Source organism: Cavia porcellus, unplaced genomic scaffold (assembly GCF_034190915.1).
Source record: "Cavia porcellus strain 051 isolate PalLab524CR breed Dunkin Hartley unplaced genomic scaffold, mCavPor4.1 scaffold_2, whole genome shotgun sequence".
Classification (NCBI taxonomy): domain Eukaryota; kingdom Metazoa; phylum Chordata; class Mammalia; order Rodentia; family Caviidae; genus Cavia; species Cavia porcellus.
The window spans coordinates 16220819-16235541 of NW_026947485.1; the positions used below are offsets into that span (position 1 = coordinate 16220819).

Sequence of the window (14723 nt, forward strand, 5' to 3'; positions counted from 1 at the left end):
TACTATGTCATGAACACACACATAAAACAACTTCATTTGCTTTCTATGTTGCCACGTGATGACAATAAACACATAATATCAGAAAAACGACTAACTCAAAAACACCAAAACTGCTGTTTTAGTAGCCAAACATGAACACACAAGGAACAAGTTCCTTAGAAAATGTTTTGCTGTGATTACTGGATAAGGTCCAGAGTTTAACAGTGCTCAGGACAGAATGTATAAACTTTCGGAAGGAGGCTGGGGATTTAGTTCAGTGGCATAAGCACCTGCCTTGTAAGCAGGCGGTCGTGAGTTCGGTCCCCGGCACTGATAAAAAAGAAAAAGGAAAAAAAATTTTTTTCTGAAGAGTCCTACATCAAAGAGGTGATTCACACAACCACAACTAATCCCGCATGAGGCCACTCACCATCACACTTCTCCAGGATCTGAACTGTGTCGCCAATTTCCAGTGACAGGCCAAATGGGACGGTTCCTCGAAAACTGGCAATAACTGTAAAAAACAATACAGAACATGTGAAGGCAATGTTGTCAGTTATAGCCAGTTTATACTGCTTGCAATTAAATGTTATCAACTACAAAAAAAGAATGGGAATAGGAAATACACTTTTATAGCTAGAACTTGCTGTCAATTTGCAAGTGTATATTTATATAGCCGTTTATATTTTTATTAGTACGTTTGTAAGACACTATGTTTACATTCCTTGTGGGGAGTTAATCCAAGTAATTAAACTTTTTAATTCCTTTTTCTCATCCCCTTGCCCTTCCCTCCCTCTACTCTATCCCCTGCCCGGTCCCTTTCCTTTTATTTTTTATTTTTTGGTATGTATTTATAATGTGCAATGCTCACATTCCTTGTGTAGGATTGGTACATGTACATAACACATCTTGTATTTTTAAAAAATCATTAAATTCATATGCTTTGCCAACTAGCTTCTTGAAGTAAATATTATAAACATGCATTGCAAAAATGTGAAATTTACTGTAAGCAATATAGAAAATAACAAGAATATTGCTGTTATAAGAATACTATGCAACTGAATATATAAACAAAGGAACAAAAGTTATTGCCTGAAGAGATCTAAGAAGCACTGTCTCCCTTGAGTACTGCTACAGTTATCCCAGCATCCAGGCACATGTCCTGTAACAGGAGAGTAACACACTTCCTACCAGTTACTAGCTTCGGTTTGTATCCTGATGCCCCCCAGCAACCTCATGTGCTCCTAAGCACGGCTTTTCAGAGCTGGCTGGATTTAGGGCATGTGATATTGAGGTTAAGAATGTCTGGTACTAAATTAGTCCACTAATGGGAATTAGCTCAGTTCTGGGTGGCGCCACACAAAAGGTGGACAGCCAGCATAGGAAAAAGAGAAAGGCAGGCCAGCTGCTTGCTGCTTTGTGCCTTATGCCTACACCATGAACTGTTTCTGCTCTGTGATGGCCCTCTCCCGTGCCAGCCAACTGCGAGCCAAAACTAACCTTTTCTCCTTTAACTTCGACCGTCAAGTATTTTGTTTCAGCAACAAAAAAAGTAACTAAGTCAACTTCTACAGTGTGTGGCTTCACTTCTTGTCGCCATCTAGTTTAGTTTGCATACAGCAATCACACCATTAATAGAACTATCACTCTACTTCAAATCTCTCATAGTTTACCCTTCTTCAATAGTGTCTGAAGTGGATTTCTTTTTCCCTAGACTTCTTAAGAGAAAAGACTGCATTTTTTTGGCCACGCTATTATGTCTCCAGGACCTTGCCAAGTTTGTGGCATAAAGCAGTCTTCTTGTGGTATTACCAATGATATTTTATTTAGTAACAACTGTACCCTTCTCTCATAAACACACATGTTTTAGCTCTCCTATCTGGAATCGATAAAAGTCACCATTATTTACAGATTAAGGATTTACATTAATTGGTTTCACAAACTTTTTACAAGATGGGGTGGAACTGGGCTGTACCACAGGCAGGATATGCGCATAGATTAGTCATTCCTGGCAACTCCAAAAGCTACAGAGAGCTTTAAGTTTTCCCTTGGACAGTAAAGCTTGAGTCACAGAGGAGGCAAGGAAGGAAGATTAAAGAAAACATATCTGAATTTAGGAATAGTGAAAAGGTATGTCCTATGAAATGCTATGTATCCTGAAATCAACTAAAAACCCACAGAAGACAAAAGGGATATTTTTTCAAAAGGAATTTTTCAAGGTGATTTTTTCCCAAGCACTGGCTGAACTCAGGGCCTTCACACCGAGCTACATTCTATACTGCACCTTCATCTTTTAGAAATTTTTTTTTAAATTTTGAGACAGGGTCTCACTATCTCACTAAGTTGCCAGGTTCAATCTTGTGATCCCCTCACTTCAGTCTCCCAGAGTACTGGGCAAAGGCAAAAATCTTTTAATTGTTTATCATTTTACTTCACATAGTAATGTTTAGATACAACCTCAACATCCAAAGTAAGTTTCCACTACTATTGGGAATATATTTTAAAAGTCTGAAGAAACTCAAAACACATCAATAAATAATGGGCAAGTAAATAAATGGCCTTCTGTCTGGAGTCCTTTTATGATCTCAAAACGAAATTAACAATAGATACCAAAACATAGGACAGAAAAAACAACCCAAACTACCATCTGTGCTCATTTTTCTCATTTGCATGTGGCATCAGGAAACATCTTTTTAAAAAAAGAAATAAAATACATAATACAGTATGGAATAACTGTTTAACAAACAATCATTTTCATCTTTCATGTTGCTACAGGACAGCTCATACCATCGGTAGATTTCTCCACGCCTGGCTCACCTCCATCATCCTCTGAACCCAGGGTCACCCACACACTCCCTGACACGTACAGTTAAACCATTACCACATCAAAATGACCTCATTTCTTAAATGTTCTGTCAACATGTCTACTCCCTCCACCATGAAAGCCTTGCTCTCCCCTCTTCCTGGCTCTTCTGGAGCAATCCCTAGACCCCTCTCCAGCTCATTTCACACACAATAAGCAAGAGCCTTTAACATGCACATTAGCTGATGTTACCTGTCCTAAAAGTGCCAGTGGTCTAGGAGTAATAGAAAAATCACTGCCTCGGCCTTCTCCCTGCACATCTGAACTCAGATTCCGCTTCTGCCAATACCCTGCTTGTTATATTCCCGCCTCAAAGAACTTCATGCATCACTTGCTTCTTGCAAAATCCTTTTTCCCTTCCCTCCTCACCAAGTTAACCCAAATGCAACTGCCCAGCATCAGCCCAGTGGTCCTGTCCTCAGAGAGGTCTTCCTTGATGCATATACTGTCCCCTCAATTTATATGTACCCATAGCATCTGATACCACTTAATTATGCCCTTTATTTCTAGAAGTTTCTTAATGATGGCTCCTGAGACAGGCTAAGCTCCAGGTGTAAGCACTCCGTTGCTGTCAGCTCCTAATTCTACACTCAATGAAGCAAAGTCTAGTACACACTCTGAGCTCCGGAAGTAATCACTGAATGAATGAAAGAGCAACAGGCCTTTCCTGTTACATGTTCTAGTGACAGGCTCCATTATTACAGGGAATGCTATTTAAGAGGGTGCTCAAAGTCCTAAGAATGAATGAAAATTCATCCACTCACAGGAGCTATTTGAAACTGATGGAATGCTTTTCCTATAACCATTAAAGGTCACTTAATAACTTCTTCCTCTTTCATAGCTTACAAATGCCTCCTCTATAAAACAAAAGGGCAGAAAAAACACTGAAAGGCTTCAGCCCACTTGAAATTCTAAATCTGAGACAGGCTTGGAGGTGGGCATTGCTATGACAAAAGACTTACTTAAAAACTGTCCCCAAAGCAGCCTCATCTGTCAAAGGACATCTCTGTGCACCTGTACCAGCTCTTGGCTAAAGCTGCAGGACAGTTACTCACTCTCAGCATCTCATGTAAGCCTCTAACAAGTCTTCTCCATCCACCTTCCCAGGTTCATGTCTTGGCTCTCCACACAATGCAGTTTGCTCCCCACCCCAAATTCTCCTCCACCTGTTGCTCACAATGTCAATGTACTTACGTTTATTACTGACATGTGGCCCCCTCCAAACCTACACTGAGAACTCCAAAGCAGCCTTACTTTAAGGCTTAGGTAAATCTTCTTGAAGATTTTTGATGCTATTATATTCTTTGTCTGATTACTAATTACTCCTTCAACTGTGCTGCTAGAGTATGTTGACTAGACCTCACAAAGAGCCCCAGCATGAGAGTCAGAGTGCATGAATGGAGTATGACAAACACATGGAATGAATGGACGGACGGATGAATGATGCCACTGAGAAATCGTACCCAGGTTTTAACAGATTCAGACAATCTGAAGGACACCTACCATAACATCTAAGCAGTAAGTCTTAACTGTAGATGCACTTAGGGAAGAACTCTTTCAGGATGTAGTTCAAGAGACAACTCTGATCTTTACCCTCTGAAATGGCAAGCTGCTCTCAATCTTTGATTTTAGACAGGTAACTCATCTAGCTGTGTACTAATGAATGTTAGATTCAAGAAAGATATACAGGCTTCAGATTACAAGAAAAAACTTAAAGACAAAAGCTTCTGTGGGCAAAAGAATAAAGGACTATGATTGACTTATGTTTGTTTTGGTAGCAAATACAATGAACAACAAACTAAAGGAAACTAATTTAGCAAAGACCTAAAGACAACAGACACGTTAATGAAGTCTCAACTTGCATTTCTATGAAATGCACTCATAGTATAGGCCATTTTTAGATTCAGTTTTGGAAACAACTTTGCAACTAGATCTCTTTAAGTTTCCCAAAGTGTTTTTTGGGGGGGCTTGGAGGGGGGTTCGTTTTTATTGGTACCAGGGATCGAACTTAAGACTGCCTGCTTGCAAGGCAGGCGCTTATGCCGCTGAGCTAAATCCCCAGGCCCTCCCAAAGTATTTTTGCACAAAAACATCTGTAGTTGAAGTTCACTTTTGCCATTAGATGGAAAGTAGCTATCTCATTATACAAAAATCTACTCCTTGATCACTTCCCTAGAGTAGTTTTTCTTCAATTAATATTGAGCTTCACAAAGTAAACATGACCAGAAACTTGTACCTTGATTTCTCTTTTTAGTTTGTTTTCTCATAAGTTAAACACTTTCTCATCAAACTTTAGTATAAGAGAATTAACCTTGGTAGAGTTGGAAATACAAAGGCCCAATACCACTGTTCTAGTCGAAGGTCTCTGGGAGCACAATTTTAAACAGCACATAAAAACTACTGTATGCCAGTGTGTTCATCTATCCCATTCATTACTATGTACAACTTATTTGGATTAATAAATGTATATATAAAGTTTTATATTCAAGTCCTTAAAAGGGAGATGCAACGTCAAAGCACTAAATTTACAGCAAAACCATCCTGAAAAGAATAATCACATATTCCTATTATCACATATAATTTCATTCTCCCATAATTATATCAGTTCAGTACCTGCTGACAGTTGATTAAAACTGAAATAGTTCCGAGAAACAGTCTCAAACACTGTTACTAAATATTTTCCAAGAGGAAGGTAAAAGAAAGTAAAATAGTGCCCTGAAATAGGATCTCATTTCTTAGTTTCAACAGTGTCATTCGTTTATGTAAAGAACAAATGCATAAAGTTTTTAAACTTACTACAGAGAAATTCAGTTCCAGAACTTTTAAAAACTGAAAATCAGAACAAATTATTAAAATCTTTCGTAAGTCAGCTCTAAATTACAAACAATAACATTCTTTACTATCACTGTCAAAATAACATTTACAATGATTCCATTTGCCACAATTCAATTTCAGCCCAACAAATGCTGCCCTTTACCCTTTATAGGCTGACAATCTAAGATGAATGAACACAGATCAGAAAAATAATGAAAATGCTTTGTCCATGGTGACACAAAGGAAGGAAACTCATCTCTCTAAGACAGAATTTGGGCTTCATCTTTCTGGTAAATAGATCTCCAACTCATGAACAAGCTGTGGTCTAAAAGGTCACTTAAGAACTGACTGCTTACCACACAGAACCTGATGCTACTGAGCCCCACCCCCCAACATCACAAAACAAAAGCAAGCTATGACTGCACCAGAAATTAAATGTGCAATTTCATATAACCTTTAATGCTGATGTTCAAAGTGCAGTAGAGCTAATTAGAAGGCAGCAAGAAGCTGGTGCTGACATCATGGACATTTTACAGCAGTGCGAGTGCCCCTCAAAACACTATGGCCATCTTCATGTCACCTGGAATATCCTGCTTTTACCTGTCACAGACATATCTACATTTAGGTTTACTGTATTAGAGTTTATGGGGATTATGAAGGAGAAGGGCTCTCAAGAAAAAGGGAGAAGAAAATTCCCAGAGAACCTTAAAGACCTGGAGGATTCAGAGAAAAGAGAAAGGAAACTAAGGACACTAAATTCCTTACAAGTACTGCATTTCATGAAATGGTGAACTGTAATGAAGAGGAAAAGGGACCTCTTCTGCACATACATAAAAAGCCCTGGTAGGGAAAAACAAAACGTGGTAGGAAGCCAAGTTAAGAGTCTCATCAAAAGCACCCCTTATTTTACAGTAGTCTGTGGCAGGGTTGGAGAGGAGATAGGATGGAAGTCATCTGGAGATTACCACCAGTTTGTAAGTGCAAGGTGTAACTGTCTCTCTCCCTTATTCTTTGTTGGGTTTTCTTTGTTCTCCCTCCTCACCCCCTCAAGGATGAGTTAGGAGCAAGGTGTTTATTCTTAAAGTCAAGGGGCTCCCACCAGGCTACCAATGTCATAGCATGGCAATGGGGACAGGTGCTCTAGAAAAACTGAAAACCAAAACAATCAAAGGAAATGGGACAGAAGGTGATCAGGTGGTACTGGCTGGACACTGCTGATGCTTAAAGTTTTGTACCCCATCTTCTGAGCCTCAGATCTGCACATGCTTGGATCCACTCTTTCCGGCAGTGCACCGTGTCTGCCACGGGCCCACACACCCTGCAGCAGGCCTGCCTAAGTGACATGAACACACACACGTTAACACCGAAAGGGTTCCGTTCTATGCCACAGTTTCCACGGTCAGCCTTTGGGACGTTACACAATCCTCTTTGGGCCTTACGTGACTTTGAAAACTCAGAAGCATATAATAAAACCTAGCTTTGAATTTTACAAGAATCACCTGAAGAAGGTATACTGCTGTCCTTCACTGGAACCGAGGATAGTCTGACCAGATAATATGGAACATCACCCTGCTTGAACTGTGTGACCATGTGCCACATGGCTTGCAAGGCCATGTGGGCTCAAGGCAAAGAAAAGAAAAGAAAAGTGCTAGGCACTGGGATGTGTTACCTAGATTCCTCTCCAGAAATGTGTGACTTATGTTCCCTGGTGTTGGGAGTGCTGGCACAGACCACGCTCAGCTACAGCCCCATCTAGGACAGCCTTGCCTCCAAAGAGCTGCTTTGCCTGGGACCCGGCCCTCTTCCTTGGAGAGCACACATCCAATGAAGCCAGGCTCTCCCACTAAGCTTGGTGCAGCTCCCACGGGCCATTCCAGTGCGGGTGACCACGGCTGTCACTGGGCTTACGCTGAGGATCAGCTTCTTCCTTTGCCTACTTCTGTTTCTTTCCTCCTCCTCCCTGGGGTGAACCCCAATAACATTTCCTGAATTCTGAACAAACTAACCTCCAGTCCAGCATTTGCTTCCTAGGCATTTAAATCTGTTAAAAGCTTTAAAACTTTTCCACTTAGAATTTACTTCTTGCCCAATTTATTTTCAAGTCCTAATTTTAGAGGAATTATTGTGTTATTAATTTGTCTTAACACTTTCCCAATTCTTTATATGTTAATCTGTGATTAGACATTTTGATTCCCATTTTAGAGACAGAAAAACAATAAGGAAATAAGGAAATAAATTAGCATGAGAGAGTTCTACATTAAAATTTATTTGATAACACTGTCACTGTAACAGGAAATGAACCAGTTTTATTCCCCACAGAGTGATAAGCACATGCTTTACCCTGGTTTTCATGATCCAAATGCAAAGGCATTTTCCTAAGTGGCTATAAGAACTGAAGGTCAAAACAGTAAAACTGTAATTACTGTATCTACCTATCAGTACTTTTAAAAACAACTGACAATGACAGAAAAGGTTATGGTTCTGGCCAACTGCCAGTCAAGAGGAGCCTGTTAGAAGAGAGGGTTTAAACAGTTATCTCAAAAGGAAATCTCAAAAGTTATCTCTCACACAGGAAAGGGCACCATGTTAAATAGAGAGATGGAGGCCTGGGATCCATTTGCACCACTTAGGTACCCTGTAGACTTTGGCTCTGCCATTTGCTATTCCAGGATGCCACCACCTGCCTGGCCTAAACACCAAGATGTCAAACAAATGTTTAACAGCTTGATGTGTAAGTCCATAAGTGTATGTAAACACAAGGCATTATTTTTTACCATTGCTTACTGGAAATTTGGAGGGTGTCTATGAATCTGACATGCATTTAAAAGCCAACATAGACTTAGGAAAGAAGGGCATTTAGTTTTTCACATTCACTGTGCTACAGTTGTGCCCAGGACAATAAATAGCACTAGGAGGGAAAAGATTATAATACAGTCTTCACCTCACAAAACAGAATGAAGTTGCAGAAAACAGTAATTGCTTTCACAGTAACCTAAGTGAAAATTGTTTGTTAATAAGTAAAATACCATTTTCTGATCTATTGTATTAATTCTACCACCAAGTGCTTGGTGAAAGCAAACACATACAAAAACAAAAACTTCCTATTCCCAATGTGAGATTAATATTGAAATAATAACATGTAAATAGGAAACATAGGGTTAAGTCTACTGACTTCTTTGTTTTAGTTATTTTGTTTTTGTTTCTGTTTTTCTAAAGGGGAAGAATAAAAATAACCCGTTCTGCCCTTCAGTGCTCTTTGCTCTGAATTCTGTCTCCGTATACTAATATTCAATATCACAATACAGATAGCACAGTAGAGCCAAAGTGCTCTATTGAGCAAACCATTTCTGCATCTTCATCCCGCACAGCTGGGACTCAGCACCTGGCCCGATACAGAGAGTGTCCCCGATTCTTCCTGCTGCTTCTAAAGTTCTCCCCAACCTAATACTCAAACTATCTCCTGCCTGGTCATTCTTTCTCACTACAAGAGCTTATTTTGCTGATCACGCCTCCCATCTAAAGAGCACCTAGAGGTTACATAACATCTCCTCTGAGCAGATCAGATTCATAAGTGCCTAGTGTTACTCTCTTCCGATCTCATAACTAAATCAATTTCCAATTTGGAAAAACATGAAACTAATTTCAACTGGATGTGGCCACTGACAACCAGTCGAAAGCAATTTCTTAAGGCAATAGGGAGCCAGTGAACAGTTCAGTGGAGAACTGCAAGAACAAAGTTCAAAGTTCTTTGAAAATCTAGCTCCTGGGCACCTCTCCAATTTCATCCTACACAAATCTGTACAACAGTCACACTCTTCCTCTTATCTGTATGTCTGCAATATTTGGGATTGAGGCCTCCTGCTGCTCTTGGAAACAATTTAAAATCATGGCTGGAGGTGCCTGCCTGGAATCTCAGCACTGGAGAGGGGCTCTCTGAGGCAGGCATATCATAAGTTTGGGTCCTTGTCTCAAAATAAAAAATAAGGGCTGGGGCTATAGCTAAGCAGTAGTGTGCCCCCGAGTTTAATCCCTAGTACAGCAGAACAAAACAAAACTCCAGCACCCTCCTAGAGGAAGGCTAACTCCCCTACTCCTTTTGCTACATTCTTCCTTACTGCACTCACCACTTGCAGGTTTGGGGGTCCTTTACATCCCTAACATCTAGCATAATACTTAACACCTAGTAGTTACTCAACAAATGATCAGCCGAAGAGTTAGAAGAATAAAATCACTACACTGGGTAGTTTACTCATGCATTCAACCAGCATACAGTGGTCACCTTCTATGAGGCAGTAAGGTGTTGGGAACTAGAAATGCAATGGTGTGCAGCTCCGAGGCACAACCCCTGCCTGGCAAGCACGAAGTCCTGAGTTTGATTCCTGGTACAAAACAGATTAATAAATAAAATAAAATGACAGAAATGTATTTCTGGGAGCCAGAAATCTGAAAGAGAGAGAGAGACAGACAGACAGACAGGGAGACAGAGAGAGAGAGAGAGAGACAGACAGACAGACAGAGAGACAGAGAGACAGAGAGACAGAGACAGAGAGCGAGAGAGATATGGAGATGAAGGAGCAGGAGAAGGAGAAGGAGCAGGAGAAGAGAAGGAAGGGAAGGGGAAGGGGAAGGGGAAGGAAAGGAAAGAAGGCAGAGGCGATGGGCACCCTTTGCACCTGTTTTGTGGAGTTCATACTCCAGAGAGCAGAGTGCCTCAAGTGAGGAGCTACAAATTCAGCAAATATCTCTGAAAAGAACTGAAAGACAGGGCCTAGCTCACACAAACGTTGCAATGAAGTGTGCTGATGTTCTTTCCTACCAAAAAGCATTTCAAAACAATGACCCCACACAGGCTGACAGCTACTTCTAGATTTCATCACTGGATGGATTTCATCACTGGATTTCATCACCATCATTTGGTTCAGGTGGTATTTGCCAAAATTCTCCACATTCAGTCAATAATTTTTCCTTTTTAATTAACAGGTATGTTATGGGGAGGTACTCTGAAACCATGCAAATACACTCTCTTCATCATATTTCATAGCATTCAGCAATAATTCTTTCCCACAACCTTAGTCATTTCTAATGCTAATGTGTTTCACAGGATTATTCAGACACAGTTGGAATATTTTAACTGCAATTGAAACCTTCAGTGGATTTTTTTTGGTGACATGATATACTGAATTTTGTCTTGATTTCTTAAATATAAAGTTAACACTACTATCACATATCAATGCAAAATTTCATGTTTCAGGAAATTAAAAAAACTTTTCACTTGTTTCAGATTTACACATGAACATTTTTGCCCAATTTTTTAGTATACTGCATGAACTCTTCAGATACTATTTCCTTAAATAAATAATCTGAACATGCATGTTAGGTAAAAAAAAATTTTAAACTATTTCAGTCAACATTTTCAAAGAAAACTGGATAGGCCTTCTCATTAACTATAACCATCTGTAAGTTTGAGTTAAACTCTTTGTTTTCATTGCAATTAGTACTTTATAAAAGAATATATTTTTTCTTTTATATCATAGTAGGAATCTAGACTTTTCATAATAACATATTTTTAACTAAGGTACTGAGGCTTTACTAAACTCACAGCAGCTATCAAGAGTTATTAATTCTGTTGTATACTGCACTGGATTGCTGAAATTTTAATGAAAGATACTGACTATAAACTATAGTGAGTATCTTACAAAAGATTTGCGTTTTGGAGATTCTATAAAGTTGGTTATTTAGAATCTGTGACTGGATCTTCAAGCTATCTCACAATAGCTTCTGTAATCAATTATGCAGTTGGGTGGGACTAGTGACAAGGGTGGTATAGTATAAGAGAGGTTTCGGCAAATGTGCATAAGAAATGGGCATGAGCTCCTTCCATTCCAGTATCATGCTTCTGATACTAGTCTGATCCCAGAAGAAGCCACCAAACCACAGCTTTGTCACAGCATGGGACCCACAGTAAAGGCTGTATGATTATTATAAATAGAACCTGTTCCTCCATCTTTTCTTTTTCTCTTAGGGGACAGTGGCACTAGGATGGACACCAATCTCATTCAACTCCACTCCTTCTCAATCTCCAAGGTACACACAGTAGTCCCTGACCAATGGGAACAAAGGGGTTCAACACCTTCTTGGGGAAGGTGAGGCAAGCTCAGGTCATTCTTTGTACTAGTATAGTTCTGGAACTAGAAAGGCCTTGTGGGGATAATTGCATCATTGTGCATGTGGTACTTGCAGACCTGGTATTCATGTGGCTCAGATTATCCAGGAAATTAATAGAACTCTGCTATCTTTTCCACTTTATAAATTATCTGTAAAATGTTTCGGCTTCCCCTCAATGGCTATTTTAAAACGAAAAAGACTGAAGAAAATAAATGCAGCTAGTTTGGCTTAGAGATTTTAATGACAAGACAAAACTAATGAAAATGTAATAGCCAAATTAAGGACCCAAGATAAAAATGAACATTACCAACTCATCATTTATCATTTGTAAATGAACTGCTAAATTCTTCCTCGGGATTTTTAGAGGGCATTAAGTCCCCTTGGGGATCTTGCCCTCTGTTCTTCTCCTCTTCTAATTCTATAAACTAATGAAGCAGTTGGCTTGCCTGCCTTTCTTCTCACTGCAAATTTCAGATAACTATTGATCCCAGATGTTTACCTTCAGTCACTGAAATCTGGATTGTCTTTGTTTGCAAAGAGCTGCATTATTTAAAAGTATCACACACAGCCTTTGCCATGAAAGTTAAAATTCCTGTGCTTAGCTAGGGTTAAATCCTTATAAATATTTATTTTTCCCTCTATTATGAAATTTGCCAAACAAATTAGGTAAGTTTTCCAAAATATCTTCAAAAACAGACTAAGGGTCTGGTATCCGGGCCAAAAACAGTCACTTATTTCACAATACGTTAATCAGGAACAATCCATCTACTGCAGAAATGCAGTTCTTTGGTTCAGACACTAATTTGCATTTGTTTTTATTTTTCTGACCATCAGTGAGTGACTCCTATCTGTCCAGTGAACTAAAGCTGGCAATGTCTGTGCCCTTGCACCTAATACACAAAACAAGCAGCATTAGTGTTCTAGCCTAGGTGGAGAGATATAAAAAAAGTGCTCACTGATAATAACATTTTTTAAAAAAACTTAATCACATAATAATTTATCTTTTGAAAGATTAATGTCAAAATTCCAACAGTATTTTCAATGTACAGAAACTAACTTACGGGTAGCAAGCAGTCTTCTACAAGTGCATGGGGATTTACAGATAACTCTCAGTAACAAAAGCCAGGAGCTCAAATTCCTAAGCAAGGATTAAAAAACAAATGTATTTACATGAAAAGCACATAGAAGATCTGACTTCTCCTTTTATTAATGACTATAACTAAAGTCATCTTGTTTTATAGCCTCAGATGACAGCCATATGTTAGGTTCTAGTTTATAAAGCACTGTCAGGGCTAGGGATTTAACTCAGTAGCAAAAGCACCTGCCTAGTAAATGCGAGTTCGTGAGTTCAATCCCTGGTACCAAAAGATAAATAAATAAATAAACAAACAAACCATTGACAACTTACATAAAGCTTCACTATTAACAATAAATATAAGATAATGTAGAAGTCTTAAAATTAAAAATGATTTATGGGCTGGGGATTTAGCTCAGCGGCATAAGTGCCTGCCTTGCAAGCAGGCAGTCGTGAGTTTGATCCCTGGTACCGGTAAAAGCGAAAAAGACCAAAAAAAAAAGATTTATACAAATGATTATTTTAGCTATTTCTGTTATGGATTGAAAACGAGTTTCAACTTAATGGCAGCAGAATTAAATCACCATGCTGCGAAGCAAAGATGTCCCACCTGAGGAAAGTTGCCAGCGTAAATAGAGAGGTGGAGAAGGAGAAGTGTTGATGTGTTACTACATTGAGACATTGTGAGTTCTCCTATGAGTCGCTGTTTGAGCCATTGGTTCTCCTGGAGAAGCTCTGGTCCTCACATCGAGCATTGCTTCCTGGCTCTGGAAGGGAAGACATGTACCGCTTGGTCTCCAGGATGAGCTCGTCACGCTGGCTTCCTGGCATGCGCTCAACTGTGCTTGTCGTCGGAGGAGCTCAGGGCCTCCGTGTTGCTGAGGATGGCTATGGTGCTTTTTAGAACAGCCCTGATCTTTGTTATGAGCACGGCTTCTTGGCTCCAGCACAGAATCCTCATCCCATCAGCACAGCTCCTTCACCCCACTGGCATGGATTTTTTGGCTTCCACCACTGACCTTTGGGCCTTCCTGGCAGGGATCCATAAAAGAGACTGGCGGGAGTCTTTCTTGTGGGCTCTGGACCTCCAGTTGGACTTGTGGGGCACTGTCATGAGCTCTGGGTTTTCATCTGGACTCACAGGGCACATTGCTGTGGAATTTAGGCCCTTGACTAAATATTCTATGTCTTTGGTGTTGCAGATAGATTTACTGCAATTTCTTGTGTTAACTCTAGGTGACTATCATAAAACAATATTATAAACTCCATGTTCTGATTCTAATTGTTCTGTGCACAATCCCTAACTACAACAATTTCTAAACAAGTGAATGAATCAAAATCACAATTATTATATTTAAAAACCTGAATTTATCATCTTCTTATGAAATATAAATACACACATATTACTGCCATCTTCTCTAAATCTACCCTTTATAATTAAGTAAAATGTTAGTAAAAAAAATCAAGGTATATTTTGAACTTTTTTATTAATCACTGAGCTTCAAAATATTCTTTTAGTATACTAAATATCTGTTCATTTTTAATCTTTTTTAATGAATCTGAAATAGCCAGTCTTCCTACCTAGAGAATAGAATTTTTAAATTCTTTTTCTCTGTTCCTCATAAAACTATGACAGTATTCTCAATCATTTCCCAGCCCACACCAACCTCAATTCTGACAAACACAGCAAGCAAACAGGAAAGATTAACCAAGATCCCATAAAAAAGAAATGTGGTACAAGCTAGTATTTTCCTTCTTTGCTATAAAATTGAGCCTTTCTTTAGTTCTTAACATATGTGTAGAAATAATACATCACTCCATCAGCTT

At 39.3% G+C, this 14723-nt stretch overlaps 1 protein-coding gene across 7 annotated transcripts in view; it reads right to left on the bottom strand.

Annotated features, from left to right (window-relative positions):
* The window catches only part of Dock4 (dedicator of cytokinesis 4), a 418252-nt gene that overhangs the window by 226912 nt on the left and 176617 nt on the right, over positions 1-14723 (bottom strand). For all 7 annotated transcript variants that reach the window (XM_063238782.1, XM_013152428.3, XM_063238800.1 and 4 more), the window contains exon 2: positions 410-493. In XM_063238782.1, the coding sequence (XP_063094852.1) occupies positions 410-493 (84 nt within the window). The remainder of the gene's footprint in view (positions 1-409; positions 494-14723) is intronic.